The 23,574-nt window shown below is 50.5% G+C and overlaps 1 protein-coding gene across 2 annotated transcripts in view; it reads left to right on the top strand.

Moving 5' to 3' along the window:
- Positions 1 to 4,352: 4,352 nt before the first annotated feature.
- ATP2A2 (ATPase sarcoplasmic/endoplasmic reticulum Ca2+ transporting 2) overlaps positions 4,353 to 23,574 on the top strand; it is a 39,755-nt gene continuing 20,533 nt past the window's right edge. For both annotated transcript variants that reach the window (XM_076061133.1, XM_076061136.1), the window contains exons 1-8: positions 4,353 to 4,615; positions 9,423 to 9,440; positions 10,412 to 10,494; positions 12,878 to 12,982; positions 19,357 to 19,495; positions 20,378 to 20,458; positions 21,135 to 21,220; positions 22,579 to 22,734. In XM_076061133.1, the coding sequence (XP_075917248.1) occupies positions 4,498 to 4,615; positions 9,423 to 9,440; positions 10,412 to 10,494; positions 12,878 to 12,982; positions 19,357 to 19,495; positions 20,378 to 20,458; positions 21,135 to 21,220; positions 22,579 to 22,734 (786 nt within the window). In that variant the 5' untranslated portion in view covers positions 4,353 to 4,497. The remainder of the gene's footprint in view (positions 4,616 to 9,422; positions 9,441 to 10,411; positions 10,495 to 12,877; positions 12,983 to 19,356; positions 19,496 to 20,377; positions 20,459 to 21,134; positions 21,221 to 22,578; positions 22,735 to 23,574) is intronic.

The following is a 23,574-nucleotide window of genomic DNA, read 5'->3' as shown; positions in this document are numbered from 1 at the left end:
TCACGACGTTTCGGCCACAACGCAAGCGGCCGTCTTCAGGTGAAAGGAACAGACCTGTCGGGACGACAGAGCTTCATTGAAGCTTGCGTTGTGGCCGAAACGTCGTGAGAATTTTATTGTGTTATTTTATTATTTTTTCTCATTCTACGTGACTTTACCGAAAGAACCAAAGAAGATGAATCCTTGCAGTCACGAACGCTTTAAAGAGAGCTGAATGAAGTTCAACAGAACTAGCAAAACAAACACCTTCTTGTGAAAGACCCAACGCAGAAGATCCCTGGGTTTGATCTTCCACGAAGCTCATGGTCCACCCTAAACCGCATCCGCACTAATCATGGCAGTTGCGGATACCTGATGCATCAATGGAAGATTAAAAACTCTCCAATAGCGTGCGACTGTGTGGTTGTCCAGATCAGACTATGCAACATATAACGACGTAATGCCCGGTCTACAAATACGAAGGAGACATCATCACAGCGATACTGTTGGGGCAAGTGCTGTTAGCGAGCACCTACAAAGGCCGGCACGGCACACGAGGGGGTGGGTGGCCGACACCACGCCCGGCCGCCTTTGTCTCCCTCGTGGCGATGTTTACACACCGCACCAGGTACTCATTTGACGCACAACGCAGTTACACACACACACACATCGTACACGTATACATGCATACATAAACACATTTACATATATAAAAAAAAACATACATACCGAGGCTGTTACGCACAAATACACGTGCATGTGTATATTTGATCCACACGCGCATACATTATACATGAATAACCTACACGTACGCACACGCACACACGTATGTAACGTGCAAACGTATTGCACACGCGTACACACACAGTACACACGCGTGACCAGGCATCTCCACGTAAGCAAGTACACATACATAGGGCACACGTGCATGCACCTCCGATTTTGCACGGTTGGCTACGTACGGTGCGAAAGAAGTTCAACGTACGTGCACAATACAGCAACACCGTGTCATCACCTGGAGTTAGGAAGAGGAACACGTGGATTAAGAGAACATCCAAAAAGTTGGATACATCATCGTCATCATCCCATTGACCGTTTAGAAAAAAAAAATGTGCTGGTGCAGGTCACGTGGCTGGAAGGGATGATGACAGCCGTCTGGAACGTTCTTTTTTCCGATACGAGGAAGCACTTTGAAATCTAGATTGAAAATTCATTATATGGATGTGGCCTGATGCGCCTGGTTGTAATCACCAGCGAAACGTCGTCATCGACTTGTAAATGTTGTCGGTTTACTCTCCAATACGCCGGCGTGTTGAAGTCGTAATGGGCACATTTAGTTTTCGTGACAAACCTTGCTAATTGGCTATGTCCGGGGTGGTGGCGGGTGTAACGACACATTTATTTTTACGCGATCTAACCCAAAACAATTTTTTTTTATGGATCATTTCTTTCGAACTGATTTTTGTGTTTAGTCCGTTGCTCACCCCCCCCCCCCCCTCCACCCCCACCTCGAACGCCGCACCTCCGATTAGTGCGGTTGGTTGACTACATACGGTGCGAAAGAAGTTCAACAAACACATACACATCACCGGGTGGGCTAGAAGAGCAACCATTGAAGTGGAAGCCAAAGGAGGAGGCGACCGTGCCCTACAGGTCGTCCACCGCCGACAGGCGATGGAGCTACGTCAGCGGCTCGTTCGCAGGGGCTCCATCGTGATGGGGTCGTCGCTTCGCGAGGCCACGAGGGTGAAACGTCTCCTTCCCCCACGGCCTATGAACAGCAACGATTACACTATTCAGATGCAAGTGATTTTAGCCGTGGTGCCGTTGAAACATACCCACGACGGGTACATACCGATACATACAAAACGTAATATACACACACACGTACACGTGTACACACCACGTAACGCGAGGATTCTCCCCCCCGTAGAGCTTTTGTTGTTTTGTTGGGGCAAGTGCTGTCGGCGAGCACCTGTGAAGGCCGGAAAGGGCACACTTAGAAGGGACGTGTGTAGCCAGCATTAACGACCGGCCGGCCGGCAGGCCAGCCGCCTTTGTTTCCCCAGTGCTAAAGTTTACAGGCTGAATCGACCAAGGGGAGGCCCAGGACCGGCTCAGATGTTTGTCGCTGGCGTTTGTGCCATGAGCGGGAATCAAACTCGGGTCGCCAGGTTAGCAGCCGAGTGCGCTCACCACAGCGCCACCGCTCCCGATTCAACACTCACGCGCGCACACACGAGTACATGCACATTTACTCGCACGCTCATAGTTACATGTAGACACTCGCACACACAAAGATCCCACATATAGTCTTAACCGACTGTTGGGGCAAGTGCTGTTAGCAAGCACATATGAAGGCCGGCACGGCACAAGAGGGGGTGGGTGAACAGCACCACGCCCGGCCGCCTTTGTCTCCCCAGTGGCAATATTTACACATTTCAAAAAATACTTCTTTGAGGCTGAACAGACAAAAGTTTGAGTCCCAGGTTCAAATATTCGATACTGTTGTCGGCCGTGAACCAGCTCCCCACACGTACACTCACACTCACTCACACGCACTCATACATACACTCATACATACACTCATACATACACTCATACATACACTCACACTCACTCATACATACACTCATACATACACTCACTCATACATACACTCACTCACACGCACTCATACATACACTCACACTCACTCATACATACACTCACTCATACATACACTCATACATACACTCACTCATACATACACTCACTCACACGCACTCATACATACACTCACACTCACTCACACGCACTCACACGCACTCATACATACACTCATACATACACTCATACATACACTCACACTCACTCACACGCACTCATACACACACTCACTCATACATACACTCATACATACACTCATACATACACTCACACGCACTCACACGCACTCATACATACACTCATACATACACTCACACTCACTCACACGCACTCATACATACACTCACACGCACTCATACATACACTCACACTCACTCACACGCACAAATACATACACTCATACGCACTCACTCATACATACACTCACACTCACTCATACATATACTCACACTCACTCATATATACACTCACACTCACTCACACATACACTCACACGCACTCATACACTCACACGCACTCATACATACACTCATACATACACTCACACGCACTCACACGCACTCATACATACACGCACACGCACTCACACGCACAAATACATACACTCATACGCACTCACTCATACATACACTCACACGCACTCATACACTCACACTCACTCACACTCACTTATACATACACTCACTCACGCTTACACTCACTCATACACTCACACTCACTCACACTCACTTCTACATACACTCACTCACACTTACACTCACTCATACACTCACACTCACTCACACTCACTTATACATACACTCACTCACACTTACACTCACTCATACACTCACACTCACTCACACTCACTTATACATACACTCACTCACACTTACACTCACTCATACACTCACACTCACTCACACTCACTTATACATACACTCACTCACACACACACTCACTCATACACTCACACTCACTCACACTCACTTATACATACACTCACACACTCACACTCACTCATACACTCACACTCACTCACACTCACTTATACATACACACACTCACACTCACTCATACACTCACACTCACTCACACTCACTTATACATACACTCACTCACACTTACACGCACTCACACGCACCCGCACACACCCCCCGTCTCACATGCGTGCTCAATCTCAGAGCTGCGGCTCAGTTTTCTGCTCGAGTAGAACTTTTCTAAATTTAGGCTCCAACTTTTACCATCACACCCCCCCCCCCCCTGACTGCCCCCCCCCCCACCTACCCACCCCGCGATCCCACCATCCACCACCACCAGCCCCCCCAAACCACCACCCACCCCCACCACCATCCCCCCCCCCCCGCACCGCCCCCCGCCACCGGTACCCAAAAAAGAAGAGTGGCGTTTATAAAGCAGGTACGAGGCGCGAGCGTGCGTTGTGTGCGCGCATAGCGTGGAGTCCAGACAACACACACACACGCACACCCCCGCACACACCTCCCACGCGCGCACACACACGCACACACACACGCGCACCTCTACACGCCTTCCAGGCACACACAATACACGCACACGCGCGTGCACCTGGAGCACAGTGCGAAGAGGAAGACGAAGACAGCAAAGAGGGGAAACCATCCCGGTGTGGGCTTATACTCCAGCGTGCGCGCGCGCGCGCGCGGGACACAGCGGCCGTGGTGGAGAGGAGAGGGGGGGGGGGAGGGTGAGTTTGGTGGAGCAAGCGAGGAAGGGTGGACAAAGCCGGGTCGGTGTGGGTGGTTGAGTGCTGCTGCCGCCGAGGAGGAGAAGGAGGAGGAGAAGGAGGAGCCGTGTGGTGTGCTGAGCCGGGACGGTGCGAGCCTGGAAAGAAGGTCGCTTTAAGCAGCCACCATGGATCAGGGCCACGCGAAGGAGGTGTCCGAGGTTGTGTCGTTCTTCAGCGTCGATCCGCAAAAGGGCTTGTCCCTGGAGCAGGTGCGGCGACTCCGCGAGAAGCATGGACCCAACGGTGAGCACGAGGTGGAGATACACGGGGAGGAGGTGGCGGTGGTGGTGGTAGTGGAGGTGCTGGAGGTGGTTTGAGCGGTGCCCGGGGAATGAGAGAGAGAGAGGGGGGAAGCTGTAAGATCGAGGAGAGAAGTGCGCATCGTAAATATGTGCATCATCATTAATTGCAGAAGAAAACTCATATGCACCAATTAAAACTTGCATAATCACCATCATCAGCAGCATAATCACCATCGCCACCATCGTGACGCGCCAGAATGAGAAACGATAACAGCATCATCACTACCACCAGGATAAACATCATCATCAGCACCACCACCGCCACCACCAGCATCATTAACATCACTACGGAACACGCGCAACCACCAAAATACGAATAGCCACCACCATCAATCGGTACGGGCACCGATAGCACCGCAGCCAACCACCACCGCCAACCACCACCATCATCGGCATGCGCACCATCACCACCATCAACACGAGCCACCCCGAACACAGCGATGGGCATGAACACGCCGCTCACTGTGACCTAGACACCCCCCCCCCCCCCACCTTAAGGGGTGAGCTCCCGTACAGACACCCACGTGGATACGCAAGCCACACCTGTGACGTGGGGATGCAAACACGCGCCCTGCAGTTCGGCTCTACGAGTCGTCGAGCATTCAAATAGAATTCACGGGAATTGTAAATATGTTTAAATGAAATAATAATCTTTATTGGCAATCCCATACATTGTACGTTCTGACGTATACATTATACGATGGTGACGATGGTGGTGGTGGTGATGGTGGTGGCGACGATTGTCAATGCAAGTGACAATTTTCACGATCTGTCAGATTTTTCTGTTCCACGTTTGGTTTTCGTAAAAAATACTGTTTTTAAATAATAATAATGATAGTAATGAAACGAAAGCGCGTGGTGTGGAGTGCATTTTAACAAACATTTGGAACGGCGTTTCAAAAGCCATCAGCGCGCTCGCGCGATTTGATTGGTCCGCTGCTGTTTGTTGGGTGCCACGTGCACAGCGCACCTCCGATTAGCATGGTTGACTACGTACGGTGCGAAAGAAGTTCAGCACGCACGCGTACATGCATACGGACACGGAGCAAATGGAGAGACGCGGGGAGACTTCGTTGACACTGAGAATAGCAACTGGCGGCAGCCCATGGAAGGCCGCGTGGTCACAAGCGTTTAATTTATTTAGATCATCGAGCCCAGGGATATAAATTTTGCATTTTCCTATGGTGGGTGGGTAGGGGATGGGGGATGAAGGTGGGAGTCAGTTAATTCACAGTGTTGATGTCCCGTCCAAAAAAAAAATCGCGGTACCTATTTTATCAACCCGAAGTAGATGATGATAATATGGTTGATGAGCGGAAGCAGTCTTGTATCACTGGTTGGGGAGAGCAAATACAACGTGGGTAGCCACATGGCTCAAGATATTCTCAAGTGCAAAGAGTCGATTACTTCAAGCCCAGTCACCCAGTCATTCACATTGAATATCAGGCTTTCAATGGATGACTCTTAAGTTGTCAATAAACGAATGAGCCGATCAATCAATTTAATTGGATGATACAATCCAACTCTGGCATGCGACAAACGTAGCTCTCTCGTGGCGTTCATGGAAGTGGATAATGATGACGACGACGACGATGAGGATCGCTCAACAGGATGGGGATCTCAGAGAGGCGGTCGTCCTGGGGTGATGAGTAGCTCTGCTCTGCTGGAGTTTTCGATCGATTGCGTCCGTGTCCCCGTGACGTGGAGCCACGATAGAGCAACTGGCCTCAGAATTAACTTAAGTTGATCTCAGCGAAACGTTTCCATGAATTGAAGGCCGCGCGTAGTGACGGCGCACACGTGCCTGTGATCCAGCGCTGTGGTAAGGCACTCGGGTTGGTGGATAACCTGAGTGATTATCACTGCCCTTTTCTTGGACGCGAGGAGGATAATGTACGGTAGTAACAGCAAGTATAGGTTCGCAAACTAGTATGTGCCAGGGTGACCCTTTTGAGTGTTTTATCGCCTCGTATGCTTGCTTGGTGAGAGTTTTTTTTTTAATTCTCAGGTCGTGCGGCTTCTTCCCACACAAAACAATTCTCTCTCGCTCTCTCTCTCTCTCTCGCTCCCTCTTGAAAACGCGTTGGCCAAAATATATCATTTGCAGGACCATCATGAATAAATAAATAAAAAATACCTACGACTCACAGGGCATTTCCTCGACAGATAAATGCAATCGTCATAGTTATTTATTAATTCTAACGGATGGTTCCAAAGAAAGACATCTTTCAAGATGATTTTATATTCATATTTTATATGTTCTGCCTTTCAACTCGCTTACACTTGGGAAGCCGGTTTAATTTCGCGTGCCTGAGACCCGAATTCGAAGAACACAAGGTCTCCACTGGGCATTTGTAAAAAAAAAAAAAGAGCCTTATAGCTCATCGGATTCCTCCAGAGTGGTGACTCGCCGCATTCTGAACTCAGTAAACGACATCCGAATGGCAGGCGTTCGAAACTATGACCTCAAATGTGCTGGACTCAATATTCTGACCGCAACCACCACATACGCCATATTTATTGAACAAGCGTATCGCCACACTTTATTTACGCGCTATGAAGAAGGGTCAATGCCAGAAACGTCGTCTACAGTGTTTTCCTTTTAAGGCCACCCACACAATGTTATGATAAATATAAATACATCGGCAGAGGTTGTCCTCTGTGTTGCGATTTGATCCTCGTCCTAAGGAATGAGGAATTTCCAATGGCTTGAAATGGGAGATGCAGAGGTTTAAGTTTTGACTTTGACTGGACGCAGCCTTAATAGGTGCTCGCCAGCAGCCACCTGTTCCTATAGATTACTCAGGGCTACACGAGGGATGTCTGGCTTATGTGTGGGTCCTATTGACCTTGTAAATGTCACACTCCACAGGAGGGAAAATAACTTGGTTCACCGATGATGATGATGATGACGATGAACGTCGTAGATACGTTTTAATTTTATGATCGAGAGGCTTAGATAAATGTTGGGATTTTTTTAGGAGATCCTACCCTACAAGAAATAAAACAGCAAATGGTGTTGTACTTTTTTTGTTGGGCCCAAATCGGCATAATTAATCATAATTATACTTACGCGATCTAACCCCCAAAAACCTTTATTATGAATAATATTGGTCGCGACAGCCTACGTGTTAAATAGGCATAATTAATGTCTTTGGAAGTTTTTTTTTCTTCTATCCCAGTGATAAGCTTTGGGTTTCAGCTATATATTTGTCGCGGGCATGAACTTTCTTAAGCCCTCTGGAAAAAATGTACACGTCGCTCGTTCTCGAGCGTCTCTTGAGACCCGCAGACCGACACAGAGACACTCGCATAGCAACCGAGAGACTTACAGAGAGACACAAACTCACGCAGAGGCACATTGACTTATATTGAGACGCATATACTCACATAGAGGCCCACAGACTTACATAGAGACGCATAGACTTGCATAGAAACGCAGAGAGTTACACCGAGACATATTTAGATTCGCGTAACGGGATATGGGGTTGAGGTGTGGCGCAGCTGTGCAATGATTGGTTTGCGCCCCACCCAATGAGTTCAATTTAACGAGTATAACAGGTTAATATTATATATATATTTTAAAAATAGTTGAGACGTTAGTGGTGATATTCGTTTACCCACTCGCACTGACCAGCGTGGTGAAGTATGGTCAAAAACCTTCATGACTCAACGCAGCATGGGAAAAAGCCTTCATCGTCCAGCAGTGGATTAGCAAAGGGCTGGGAATAATTATGAATAATATTGATGATAAGAAATATTATTAATTATATTAAATTACCGATCAAACGCGTGTTTTACACGGGACGGGGGGGGCAGAGTGGCAGATGTAATCGGGCCACATAATCTGCGGCAACTGAAAAAAGATAATATAATAGGCGACGTTTCAGGGAATGCCACTTTTCAAAGCGCATTTCTGTGAGTCTCCTATTACATACTAAAAAAAACCCATCGATTTTAAGGCCACAGTCTTGTTATTACCGAATGTGTTGAGTTGTTGTTAATTGTGCACCACTACCAACCTATCAGCAGTAGCAGCAGCAGCGAATTTGAGCAAAACGTTGCTAGAATAAAATCAACCACCGAGCTGACGGCGATATACAATGAGGTCGCGTGTGTGGCGTGCGTCTCTGGCACCGGTTATCAGCTATCCAAATCAATCTCACTCGACCAGCAGGTGGCGGGTGATTCGACCTGTGAGATCAGCTTCCGTTGAGACGGATCGGCTTGGCCAATGCAGTGGCACAGATGCGACCTCACTCCGCACTTGAAGACTCTGAACCCAAAAATACGCGGAACAGAATCTTCCCTTGTGGATGATAGCTGCTCGCCAAGGGCTCCGTAGTATACCCCGGGTCTGTCTTCCCACACGCGTGAATCCTCGTTAATTAGGGGGGGAAAACACTTTAAAGTTACGCTCAATTAGCACCGCTGTTCTAGATTTGAAGCTTTCGTGACTGCAAGGATCCATACAGCACTCCAACGCTGTCCTCATGACAGCACGGTCCCTTCACCTGATGAATGCCACTTGTGTTGTGGCCGAAACGTCGTGATTTTTGTTATTTAATGTTTTACCTACGTGACTTTACCGAATAGAACCAAAGAGTATAGCACCGCTGTGTTATTTTACCCTGACCATTAACCCCTGACCTCTACCGATTACAATTGACCTCGATCTTGACCCTGACCGTTTTCTCTGGAATCCTCCTTAATCGCCTTTCCTTCTTCTTTGTGTTTTGTTTCCGCAGAATTGCCGGCGGAGGAGGGTGAGTAGTAACTCGTGCGGCGCACGGCTCCTATCGCCCCTAGCAGACCAACACCGGAGTACAGCATCACCCGGCAGAGACTAACCCGGGCCGGTGTAGCCGCCCACTTAGCGTGCGCACGGCAGCAATACTACAATGTCCATGACTTGGTGGCTGCTGTGCACGTCCACGTGATAAGCCACTTCCGCTGAGCTATCATTTGCGGCCAGGTCGATTATGAAATATAACCAAATAGCTCAGCGGGCTTCGCCTAGTCAAATGAGTTTTTTTGTTGTTAGCGATTTGCCTACCTTTCCAACACTTTGCACCCCTATCATGCTTCTGTATTGTTTGCTGTCGTAACCTTCTGACGTCTGCGAAAAAGAGCTTCATGGCTCATTGGTTTCGTCCGGTACAAATAAAGATTATGATTCTAGAGGTCTGCAAGCCACGACCTAGCGCCCCCTAACAGACACAGTCGGAATAGAACCCCTAATGGATTATAGTTGGAATAGAATCCCCAGTGAATTACAGCTGGAATAGCACTCCTAAATGGTGACATGGAATAAGCGCCTCCAGTTGGCACGAACAGAATAGCGCCACCTAATGGACACAGCATGAGACCATTCGTGAATGCAACTGGAATAACCCCCCCACCCCCATCATGGTTTCAGATGAAATTGGGGCCTCTAGTGGACGCGTCTAAAATAGCGCCCCAGTAGTGACAGGTGACATCGCACCCCTATCGGTTGGACAGCGATTAGCACCCCTGTGGGTGACACATGGAACAACAGCTCCCGGTGGATAAGGATGGCATAGCACCCCCAGTGGAGACACCTTTGAACAGCACTAACCAGTGGTTTAAGAGTGTATACCACCCCCTAATGGACGCACGCGTTATAACATTGCCGGCCCTTGGTGGTTGGTGGTGTTGGTTGTGAGGTTGACGAGATGATGGTGGTGGTGGTGGTGTTGATGGTGGTGCTGTGTAGGTAAGTCCCTGTGGGACCTGGTGGTGGAACAGTTTGAGGATTTGCTCGTGAGGATTCTGCTTCTGGCTGCCTGCATCTCCTTTGTGAGCTCACATCACACCACAGGATACATCACACCAAATATGTATAGCCTTTAAGCAGACTGTTTGGACAAATGCTAACCCTGAACCTAGCCCCGAGTTTTAACACTGATTCTAATTTTAAACTTAGCCTTGATTTCCACCTTATTATCACCCTAACATTATTATAATCAGGGACATTTGTCTTGGCAGTGACCCTAACCCTGTGACCCTGACCATGGTGACCCTTGACCGTTTATACTGAACCTGTGACCCCTACTGTCCAGACCATGGCAATTACCTGGACTATAATAGTGGTCCTGATCCTGTTCCAATGTCCCTGACCCGGGAGAACCTGGTAGTTTATTGCCCCAACCAATAAACAATGGCATTGACCATGACCCAAAAACAATGTCCCTGACCCGACAATGACATTGACCCTGACGCAATGACATTGACCCTGACCCGACAATGACATTGACCCTGACTGCCATTGACCATGACCCAAAATAATGACATTGACCCTGACCCAATAACAATGACCATGCCCCAGCAATGGCATTCACCCTGACCCAATAACAATGACATTGACCCTGACCCAATAACAATGACCCTGACCGACAATGACATTGACCCTGACCCAATAACAATGACCCTGACCCGGCAATTACATTGAACACGACCCAAAAACAATGAAATTGACCATGACCCAAAAACAATGATATTGACCCTGACCCAATAACGACCATGACCCAGCAATGACATTGACCCTGACCCAATAACAATGACATTGACCCTGACCCAATAACAACGACCCTGACCTAACAATGACATTGACCCTGACCCAAAAACAATTACATTGACCCTGACCCAATAACAACGACCATGACCCAGTAATGACATTTACCCTGACCCAATAACAATGACATTGCCCCTGACCCAATAACGACATTGACCCTGACCCAAAAACAATGACATTGATCCTGACCCAATAAGAACGACCATGACCCAGCAATGACATTGACCCTGACCCAATAACAATGATATTGACCCTGACCCAATAACAACGACCTTGACCTAACAATGACATTGACCCTGACCCAAAAACAATGACATTGACCCTGACCAAATAACAACGACCATGACCCAGTAATGACATTTACCCTGACCCAATAACAATGACATTGACCCTGACCCAATAACAACGACCCTGACCCAACAATGACATTGCCCCTGACCCAACAACAATGACATTGCCCCTGACCCAATAACGACATTGACCCTGACCCAAAAACAATGACATTGACCCTGACCCAATAACAATGACCATGACCCAGCAATGACATTGGCCCTGACCCAATAACAATGACATTGGCCCTGACGCAATAACAACGACCCTGACCCAACAATGACATTGACCCTGACCCAATAACAATGACCCTGACCCGGCAATGACAATGACCCTGACCCAAAAACAATGACATTGGCCCTGACCCAATAACAACGACCCTGACCCAGCAATGACATTGACCCTGACCCAATAACAATGACATTGACCCTGACCCAATAACAATGATAGTGACCCTGACTCAATAACAATGACATTGACCTTGACCCAATCACAATGACCCTGACCCGGCAATGACATCGACCCTGACCCAAAAACAATGACATTGACCCTGACCCAATAACAACGACCATGACACAGCAATGACATTGACCCTGACCCACAAACAATGACATTGACCCTGACCCAATAACAACGACCATGACCCAGCAATGACATTGACCCTGACCCAAAAACAATGACATTGACCCTGACCCAATAACAACGACCATGACTCAGCAATGACATTGACCCTGACCCAATAACAATGACATTGACCCTGACCCAATAACAATGATAGTGACCCTGACCCAATAACAATGACATTGATCTTGACCCAATCACAATGACCCTGACGCGGCAATGACATTGACCCTGACCCAAAAACAATGACATTGACCCTGACCCAATAACAACGACCATGACACAGCAATGACATTGAACCTGACCCACAAACAATGACATTGACCCTGACCCAATAACAACGACCATGACCCAGCAATGACATTGACCCTGACCCAAAAACAATGACATTGACCCTGACCCAACAACAACGACCATGACTCAGCAATGACATTGACCCTGACCCAATAACAATGACATTGACCCTGACCCAATAACAATGATAGTGACCCTGACCAAGTGACCGCTGATTACACTAGATTGATCCAGGGGCTCTGACACAAGACCCACTGACCCTAACGCAATCACCATGATAGTGACCCTGACCCAATGAATAATATACTCCCAGGAACCCTGACCCTGACCCCGTGACCCTGACCCTGTGGTGGTGTCCGCCAGGTGCTCGCGTGGTTCGAGGAGGGCGAGGAGACGGTCACCGCATTCGTGGAGCCGTTCGTCATCCTGCTCATCCTCATCGCCAACGCCATCGTGGGCGTGTGGCAGGTACAAACACACACACACACCTGTACACACACACACACACCTGTACACACACACACACACCTGTACACACACACACCTGTACACACACACCTGTACACACACACACACAAACACCTGTACACACACACACACACCTGTACACACACACCTGTACACACACACCTGTACACACACACCTGTACACACACACACACCTGTACACACACACCTGTACACACACACCTGTATACACACGCACACATGTACACACACACCTGTACACACACACCTGTACACACACACACACCTGTACACACACACCTGTACACAACAACAACAACAACAACCGCCATTCGCCACTAAGTGGCGGTGACGTCACCACGACGCTTGTGCCAGGCTATGTGCACCCTGAGGCCACGTGAAGTGTCGAACGCCCGCTGGCAGGAGGTCACGGGGCAGACCCAGGTGCCACGGGTCGACTGACTGAGATGACTGGCTGATGCACCACCTGTGCCCCCTACTGTGCCAACCTGCTGTGCTTTAGCCACCCGGCGCTCCGCTCGCTGTTGTGAGCGTCGCTCCTCCGCCCTCCGTTGTTGTTGGAGGGCGACTGCCTCCAACTGCCCAGTAGCATCCTTCACGAGCCTCCTCCACAGAGGCCGATCTTGACACCGCTGGTACCAGTCATCGGCAAGTCCACTCAGCTCCACGTCCTCCTGTACCACATCACTCCATCTCTTCTCTAGCCCGTGTCGCGCCCGCTTAGCCCCCTCAATCCGGCCAAACAAAAGCTGTTTCGGCATGCGGTGGCTGGGCATGCGGGCTACATGACCCAGCCATCGCAGCCTTGCCTGCCGGAGGAGCTCACCGATGGGACCCTGCCCAGATCTTTCAAGGATTTGTGAGCTCCTCACACAATCCAGTCTGGTTAAACCCAGGATGGATCGTAGGCAGGCCAGCCTAAATGTTATTTGGAATTCCCTACACCTCTGCTGTAGCAGACGGACAGAAAATATGGCATCTGTGCAGGACCGCCCTTTCCTGAAACCGCATTGGGGCTCCGCAAGCCTCTCCTCAGCGTGCCTGGCAAGGCGATGCTGAATAATCCTTGCCAGGACCTTTCCCGGCACACTGAAGAGTGAGATGCCCCTGTAGTTGTTACAGTCTGTGCGGTCCCCCTTCTTAAAAAGGGGGACCACCAGGGCATCCTTCCAATCCTGCGGAACCCGTCCAGTGGTCCAGACTGTTGTTATGATGTCATATAGGGCAGTCTGTGCACAAACGCCACCCTCCCTCAGCATTTCGCTTGGGAGATCATCTCTGCCCGCTGCCTTTCCTGGTCTCAGACTCCGGATCGCCTTCAATACTTCCTCAGCAGATGGCACCTCAGCCAGCCACTCACAGGGGGTGACTTCATCCAATATTTGAGGCACCGCAGCCTCAGCAGGGTCATCCTCACTTTGTGCCGCGATGTTTTCCTGGCTGAGGGATTTTCCCTCCCCCAGGACCTCACAGAAATGCTCAGCAAATCTGCGAACCTGTTCCTGGGGGTCGGAAATTGGATCACCGTTTTTTCCCCTAATGATGGTAATAGGTGTGGCGCTGCAGGTTACTTTTTTGATGGAGTTAAATAGAGATTTGTGATCACGGGCCACTGAGGCAGACTCCATCTCCTCAGCAACCCGCGACCACCACCCATCCTTGCAGCGCCTCACGGCTCTCCGAACCTCCGAGCGAAGGCTGCGGTAAGCCTCCTCATTCTCTGACGTGGGATTCTGTAGCCGATGACAGTGGGCCTGTCGCTTTTTCTCAACCATCCTGAACAACTCCTCTGTCATCCAGGGTGTCTGGGGAGGTCTGGACCGCGTACCCAAAGCAGCCATTGCAGCTGCATGAGTCACAGTCCTAAACCTCGCCCATTTACCCTCGACATCAGGAGGAGTCGGGGACGATGCCAATCCCAGCCGCAAGCGATGATGAAATTCTCGCTTGCAACTTTCATCAGATAACTGAGACCAGGCCACTTTAGGTTGGAATGGGGTCCTGGGTGTACACCCACCACCGGAGTGGAAGAATGGCAGGCGCATCTTACAGATGACTAGTCGATGGTCAGAGGGCAGATCAGCTCCACGGTAGGTCCTGGTGTCAAGGACATGGGCTCGCATTCGCTGGTCCGTCACTATGTAGTCCAGCAGATGTTCTTGCTTGGACCCGGCATGCATCCATGATGTTGTGTGGATGCGCCAATGCCGGAACAGCGTGTTGGTAATTACAAGCCCATGGGCTGCACAAAAATCTAGCAGCCTCCTACCGTTGTTATTGAGCTGATCTGGCCCATGCCCTCCAATCACTCCAGACCAGGTGCCAGTATCATGACCAACTCGGGCATTGAAGTCACCCAACATGATGACTCTATCCCGAGGGGCCACTTTAGCCAGCACCTGTGACAGGAGGTCATAGAAGGCATCTGACTCATCGGCTTTGCCTGCATCCCTCCACGGATGTTCATCTTCGGTGGGGGCATAAGTAACCACGACCACCATTCCTCGCCTCCGGTTGATGGGAAGGCGAGCCCAAAGTAGCCTGGGGCTTACAGCTTCCCACACCTCACCGCCACGCTCCCACGCCCCCTTCATTCTTTTGTTCAAAAGAAGACCCACACCCTGTTGTTTGGCAGTCTGCTGCCCCGAGTAGAGGACTGTCCACCCCTCATGGTGGCAGGAGCCAGAGCCGGTCCACCGGACCTCCTGAATGCCGCATAGATCCAGGCGGTACCGGTCCAGCTCCCGACAGAGGAGTGGCAGCCTCTCCTCTGCAGTGAGCGTTCGAACATTCCACGTGGCCAACCGTAGTGGCTTTTCGTTGTTTCTGGAGTAGCCCCGAGGGTAGGTATTCAATCTCCTGGCTCCGCCAATTGGGGTTTGGCCAGGAGACGTCATAGACGCCTGGCCCCCCGGGGCCTCCGGCACAAGCTTAGTTGTTACATATTTCATTCGTAGTTTCGTGGTAATTAATTGAAGGTGGAGGGGTTACCAGCCCCTCGCACCCGTCCAGAGCCCCCGTTTAGCCCCTGTGGTGGACACATATGCCATGAGGGGAGGAGCCAATCAAAATTGGATCTCCCCCCACAGCGCTGTCCACGACAGAGTTGCCCGTCCGGCACCGCGAGGAGGTAGGGGGTTGTTTTGCCACACCTGTACACACACACCTGTACACACACACACACACCTGTACACACACATGTAGACACACACACAATGTACACACACACCTGTACACACACACCTGTACACACACACCTGTACACACACACCTGTACACACACACACCTGTACACACACACCTGTACACACACCTGTACACACACATGTAGACACACACACCTGTACACACACACACCTGTACACACACACCTGTACACACACACCTGTACACACACACACACCTGTACACAAACACCTGTACACACACACACTTGTACACACACACCTGTACACACACACACCTGTACACACACACACACACCTGTACACACACACACCTGTACACACACACCTGTATAGAGTGATGTGCACTTTGTGTGTAATGATGGGTGTAATGCTGTGCTGGGTGTACGTTGTGTGCTGTGTGTATACTCCGTTCGTGCTGCGTGTGGACTACGTGTGCTGGGGGTGTGTGTTTGTATACTGCGTGTGCTGTGTGTGTACTGTGTGTACTACTGTGTGTGCGCTGTGTGTGTACTGCGTGTGCTGTGTGTGCGAGCGCTGTGTGTGTACTGGGTATGCTGTGTGCTGTGTATACTTGTATGCACTGTGTGTGTACTGTGTGTGTACTGCGTGTGTGCTGCGTGTGTACTGTGTGTACTGCGTGTGTGCTGCGTGCATACTGTGTGTAATGCTGTGTGCGTGTGTACTGTGTGTGCTGTGTGTGCTGTATACTGTGTGTGTGCTGTGTGTGCATACTGCGTGTGTGTACTGTGTGTGCGTGTACTGCGTGTGTGCTGCATGCGTACTGTGTGTAATGCTGTGCGTGTGTGCTGTATACTGTGTGTGTGTACTGTGTGCTGTATACTGTGTGTGTGTGCTGTGTGTGTACTGTGTGTGCGTGTACTGCGTGTGTGCTGCGTGCGTACTGTGTGTAATGCTGTGCGTGTGTGCTGTATACTGTGTGTGTACTGTGTGTGTGCTGTGTGTAATGCCGTACTGCGCGTGTGCTGTGTGTGTACTGTGTGTAGATATACTGTGTGTGTACTGTGTTTATGTGTGTACTGTGTGTGTGTGCTGTATACTGTGTGTGTGCTGTGTGTGTGTGCGTGCTGTATACTGTGTGCGTGTACTGTGTGTGTGTGTATACTGTGTGTGTGTACTATGTGTATACTGTGTGTATATATACTGTGTATATACTGTGTGTAATGCTATGTGTGTGCTGTATACTGTGTGTATACTGTTTGTGTGTATACTGTGTGTGTGTTCTGTGTGTGTACTGTTTGTGTTTATACTGTGTGTGTGTTCTCTGTGTGTGTACTGTGCTGCGTGCGTACTGTGTGTAATGCTGTGTGCGTGTATACTGTGTGTGTACTGTGTGTATACTGTGTGTATACTGTGTTTATGTGTGTACTGTGTGTGTACTGTATACTGTGTGTGTGCTGTATACTGTGTGTGTACTGTGTGTACTGTGTGTGCTGTATACTGTGTGTGTGTACTGTGTGTGTGCTGTATACTGTGTGTGTGTACTGTGTGTGTGCTGTATACTGTGTTTGTGTACTGTGAGTGTGTACTGTGTGTGTGTGCTGTATACTGTGTGTGTACTGTGTGTACTGTGTGTGCTGTATACTGTGTGTGTGTGTACTGTGTGTGTGCTGTATACTGTGTGTGTGTACTGTGTGTGTGTGTACTGTGTGTATACTGTGTTTATGTGTGTACTGTGTGTGTTCTGTGTGTGTATACTGTGTGTGTACTGTGTGTGTGTACTGTGTGTGTGTTCTGTGTGTACTGTGTGGACTGTGTGTGTGTGTGTACACTGTGTGTGTTCTGTATATTGTGTGTGTGTACTGTGTGTGTATATACTGTGTGTAATGCTGTGTGTGTGCTGTATACTGTGTGTGTGTACTGTGTGTGTGCTGTATACTGTGTGTGTGTGTACTGTGTGTGCTGTATACTGTGTGTGTACTGTGTGTATACTGTGTGTGTGTGCTGTGTGTGTACTGTGTGTACTGTGTTTGTGTGTGTACTGTGTGTGTGTGCTGTGTGTGTACTGTGTGTACTGTGCGTGTACTGTGTGTGTATACTGTGTGTATACTGTGTGTGTGTGCTGTGTGTGTACTGTGTGTACTGTGTTTGTGTGTGTACTGTGTGTGTGTGCTGTGTGTGTACTGTGTGTACTGTGCGTGTACTGTGTGTGTATACTGTGTGTATACTGTGTGTACTGTGTGTGTTAACTGTGTGTGTACTGTGTGTGTACTGTGTGTGTGTACTGTGTGTGTACTGTGTGCTGCGTGTGTGCTACGTGTGTACTGTGTGTGTGTATTGTGTGTGTACTGTGTGCTGCGTGTGTGCTGCGTGTGTACTGTGTGTGTACTGTGTGTGTGTACTGTGTGTGTGTATTGTGTGTGTATTGTGCTCTGCGTGTGTACTGTGTGTACTGTGTATGTGTGTACTGTGTGCTGCGTGTGTATTGCGTGTGTACTGCGTGTGTACTGTGTGTACTGTGTGTGTATTGTGTGTGTATTGTGTTCTGCGTGTGTACTGTGTGTACTGTGTGCTGCGTGTGTACTGCGTGTGTACTGTGTGTGTGTACTGTGCGCTGCGTGTGTACTGCGTGTGTGCTGCGTGTGTACTGTGTGTACTGTGTGTGTGTGTACTGTGTGCTGCGTGTGTACTTTGTGTAATGATGTGTGTGTACTGTGTGCTGCGTGTGTGCTGCGTGTGTGTACTGTGTGTGTACTGTGTGTACTGTGTGTGTGTACTGTGTGTGTTTTGTGTGTGTGTGTACTGTGTGTGTGTTCTGTGTTTGTACTGTGTGCTGCGTGTGTGCTGCGTGTGTACTGTGTGTGTGTACTGTGTGTGTACTGTGTACTGTGTGTGTGTACTGTGTGTGTTGTGTGTGTGTGTGTACTGTGTGTGTGTGCTGTGTGTGTACTGTGTGCTGCGTGTGTGCTGCGTGTGTACTGTGTGTGTGTACTGTGTGTGTACTGTGTGCTGCGTGTGTGCTGTGTGTGTGTACTGTGTGTGTGTACTGTGTGCTGCGTGTGTACTGTGTGTATGCTGTGTGTGTGTGTACTGTGTCTACTGCGTGTGTACTGTGTGTACTGTGTACTGTGTGCTGTGTGTGTGTACTGTGTACTGTGTGTGTACTGTGTGTAATGCTGTGCTGCACGTGGCCCTGCGCGCTGCCAGGAGCGCAATGCGGAGAGCGCCATCGAGGCGCTGAAGGAATACGAGCCCGAGATCGCCAAGGTGTACAGGCAGGACCGCCAGGCCGTGCAGAGAATCAAGGCGCGCGAACTCGTGCCCGGGGACCTGGTGGAGGTGGCCGGTAGGGAGACACGCGTGGCACGCACAGCCCAACGTCACCACCTCCATCACCACCTCAGCAACTCCATCACCAACTGTCTCGAACACCACCTCCATCACCAGCTCCATCACCATCCCAGCAACTGCATCACCAACCACCTCCATCACCACCTCCATCACCACCTCACCAACTCCATCACCAACCACCTCCATCACCACCTCCATCACCACCTCACCAACTCCATCACCAACCACCTCCATCACCACCTCCATAACCACCTCACCAACTCCATCACCAACCACCTCCATCACCACCTCCATCACCACCTCACCAACTCCATCACCAACCGTCTCGAACACCACCTCCATCACCACCTCAGCAACTCCATCACCAACCACCTCCATCACCACCTCCATCACCACCTCACCAACTCCATCACCAACCGTCTCGAACACCACCTCCATCACCAGCTCCATCACCATCCCAGCAACTGCATCACCAACCACCTCCATCACCACCTCCATCACCAACTCACCAACTCCATAACCAACCACCTCCATCACCACCTCCATAACCACTTTACCAACTCCATCACCAACCACCTCTACAATTATCTCCATAACCACCTCACCAACTCTATCACCAACCACCTCCATAACCACCTCAGCGACTCCATCACCAACCGCCTCGAACACCACCTCCATCAGCACCTCCATCAGCACCTCACCAACTCCATCACCAACCACCTTCAATGCTACTCCGTCGGTAACGCCACCTCAAACAGGCCCTTCGACACGAGCGGCGGGCACCAGCAGCAGCATAACACTCCACCAGGAGCGTGACCACTAATAATCTCTGCCTTGCTGCTGCTGCTGCCGCTTCTTCCCCCCCCCCCAACCGCAGTTGGAGACAAGGTCCCGGCTGACATCCGCCTCTCGGAGATCAAGTCCACCACGCTGCGCGTCGACCAGTCCATCCTCACCGGTACGGGAGTTCGCTCACCCACCGCTCACCAACCAACTCAACACCGCCATCGCCCCACAGTGAGCCAAGATTTAAAAAAAAACAAAGACAAATATCCCCCGTATGGCCCTCAACAGACTGTTTGGTGGGTGGGGGGGGGAGGACAGGTGCTGTCAGCGAGCACCTATGAAGGCCGCCAGTCAGCCAGCGACAACACTCTCGCACGCGCGCGCACGTGCACACTCCAACTCCATAACCAACCGCCTGCATCACCACCTCCATCACCAACTGACCGACTCCATCACCAAGCGCGTATGCACGCACAATTACTCGCCTACCGAGTCGCCAGCTTGATACATGCAGTCCAATAACCACTGTTCATAATACAAAGACCACCCCCCAAGACTGTTGGAGCAAAGTGCTGTTAGCGAGAGGGTGGATGGCCAGAACCACGCCCTGCATCTTCCCAATGCCGACGTTTAAGACACACCGCACTGAGTACTCATTTAAGGCTCAGCCCACTTAGAGGTGGTGGCCCAGACCCAGTTCAGATGCTTCGCCACTGCACGTAATTGGTTGTGATCGGGTATCGAATCGGGGATTTTTGCCGGGTTCGGTAGCGGTGCACTGCAGCTGCTAACCACTGCGCCGCCGCTCCCCACTCGCTCTGGCCCCGTTGTCACCCGCGCGACTGCAGGAGAGTCGGTGTCCGTGATCAAGCACACGGAGCCCGTGCCGGACCCCCGCGCTGTCAACCAGGACAAGAAGAACATGCTCTTCTCCGTGAGTCTCCGCGCCGCTCGATGAACAACGCCCCGTCGTCCCCCGGGGTTGTTTGGCCGCACTTTATGCGGGGGGGGGGGGTTTCATTCGAATTTTACCAGGCAAGGCCCCCACTGAGCTACGTAGAGGTCTTTTTCGGACGCGGCCTGGCTATCGCACACCATAGTTAAACGAAGGTGGCTTATCGCGTGGACAATTTGTAGCAGCCAAACACTCTTAAACGCATACTTTGGGGCGCCGCGGTGGTGAGATGTTAACTACCTCGCCTGGTGTGCAGGAGGTCGTGCGTTTCTATCCCGACCCTGGCGCCTGTTTAGTTGGAATTTGCGATGTCTCTCTCTCTCTTCGTGGTCGCGTGGATTTTTCTCCGGGTCCTCCGATTTTTTCCCCTTCCACATTTGGAAATGCGCTGTGAATTTCCACACGACGACAAGCCGCTTTGTTTGAGCCATCATTTGCGGCCCAGGTCGCTTCTGAAAAAAAAGAGCTGTACAGATCAGAAGGCATCACCTGGTAAAATAAAAAAAAAAGTTTCGTCTGAACTCCCTCGCACCTAGGGGCCCATTGCCATTCACAACGACACCACCGCCAACGAACAAGCGGGGCGTCCTGACGACTGGCTGCAATTTTCTTTGGTTTTTTCGGTAAAGTCACGTAGAATGAGAATAACATAATAAATTAGTAAAATAAAATAACACAATATTCTCACGACGTTTCGGCCACAACACAAGCGGCCTTCATCAGGTGAAGGGACGAGACTGTCTGGAGGACAGCGCTGGAGCGAACACAGCCAAGCTCAGACCGCGACCTTTAAGCTGTGTGAGAAGAAACAGAGCGCCTTGACAAAGGAATTAGCATAACAAATTAGCATTTAATTGGCGGACTTAGCATGATTGAACGGTGTCGAGGGGGTGAACATGTGCAGGTCGGCGAGGGGGGGAGGGGGAGTTTACATATTGATGGTGTGAATAGGGAATTTAAGCTGCTGCGAAAGTTTGGGATACCACTACTTGAAAAAATATACTGTACAACGTCGTGATAATTTTATTGCGTTATTTTACTTTATTAATTTACTATTTTATTCTCATTCTACGTGACTTTACCGAAAGAACCAAAGAAGATGAATCCTTGCGGTCACGAAAGCTTTCAATCTAAATTTGGCTGCAATTTACTTATCAAACAAACAAGCAGAAAAAACATCACGTTAAAACTCCCCACGCTCGCATATCCGCACCGGAGGTGGAATCGCACAACCTTCGGGCTCGCACGTCCAGTGTGCTAAAGTGTTGCGCCACGACTGAGCTTGACCTCGTCGTCGTTTGACCCCAACACCCCCCCCCCACACACACACCCCACAGGGTACGAACATCGCGGCCGGCAAGGCCATCGGCGTGGTGGTGGCGACCGGCGTGAATACCGAGATAGGCAAGATCCGCGACCAGATGGCGGCCACCGAGCAGGAGAAGACTCCTCTGCAGCAGAAGCTCGATGAGTTCGGGGAGCAGCTCTCCAAGGTGACTTACTCACCACCCTCTCCCCCTCGCTCTCCCCTCCCCCACCGTGGCCTCCTTCACCCGCCGCCACCAGCAGGAGCAGCAGTGTGACACTCCGTGGTCGCCGCCAGCAACACGACCATCGTCACCGTCGCCACCACGAACACCTCCACGTGTTCGCGACCACCGTGGTCACCGCCAGCAACATGACCATCAATGGTCCATTGTCCCGTCTGTCCTCCTCCATTGTCCCCTCTGTGCTCCTCCATTGTCCCCTCTGTCCTCCATTGTCCCCTCTGTGCTCCTCCATTGTCCCGTCTGTCCTCCTCCATTGTCCCCTCTGTGCTCCTCCATTGTCCCGTCTGTGCCCCTCCATTGTCCCCTCTGTCCTCCATTATCCCGTCTGTCCTCCTCCATTGTCCCCTCTGTCCTCCATTGTCCCCTCTGTCCTCCTCCATTGTCCCCTCTGTCCTCCTCTATTGTCCCCTCTGTCCTCCTCCATTGTCCCCTCTGTCCTCCATTGTCCCCTCTGTCCTCCTCCATTGTCCCCTCTGTCCTCCATTGTCCTCTCTGTCCTCCATTGTTCCCCTCTGTCCTCCTCCATTGTCCCCTCTGTCCTCCATTGTCCTCTCTGTCCTCCATTGTTCCCCTCTGTCCTCCTCCATTGTCCCCACTGTCCTCCTCCATTGTCCCCTTTGTCCTCCATTGTCCTCTCTGTCCTCCATTGTTCCCCTCTGTCCTCCTCCATTGTCCCCTCTGTCCTCCTCCATTGTCCTCTCTGTCCTCCTCCATTGTCCCCTCTGTCCTCCATTGTCCTCTCTGTCCTCCATTGTTCCCCTCTGTCCTCCTCCATTGTTCCCC

Source organism: Petromyzon marinus, chromosome 1 (assembly GCF_048934315.1).
Source record: "Petromyzon marinus isolate PM22_M1 ecotype Great Lakes invasive population chromosome 1, UKy_Petmar_22M1.pri1.0, whole genome shotgun sequence".
NCBI lineage: Eukaryota > Metazoa > Chordata > Hyperoartia > Petromyzontiformes > Petromyzontidae > Petromyzon > Petromyzon marinus.
Note: the sequence above shows the minus strand (reverse complement) of the source record. Positions and strands in the feature narration are given on the sequence as shown.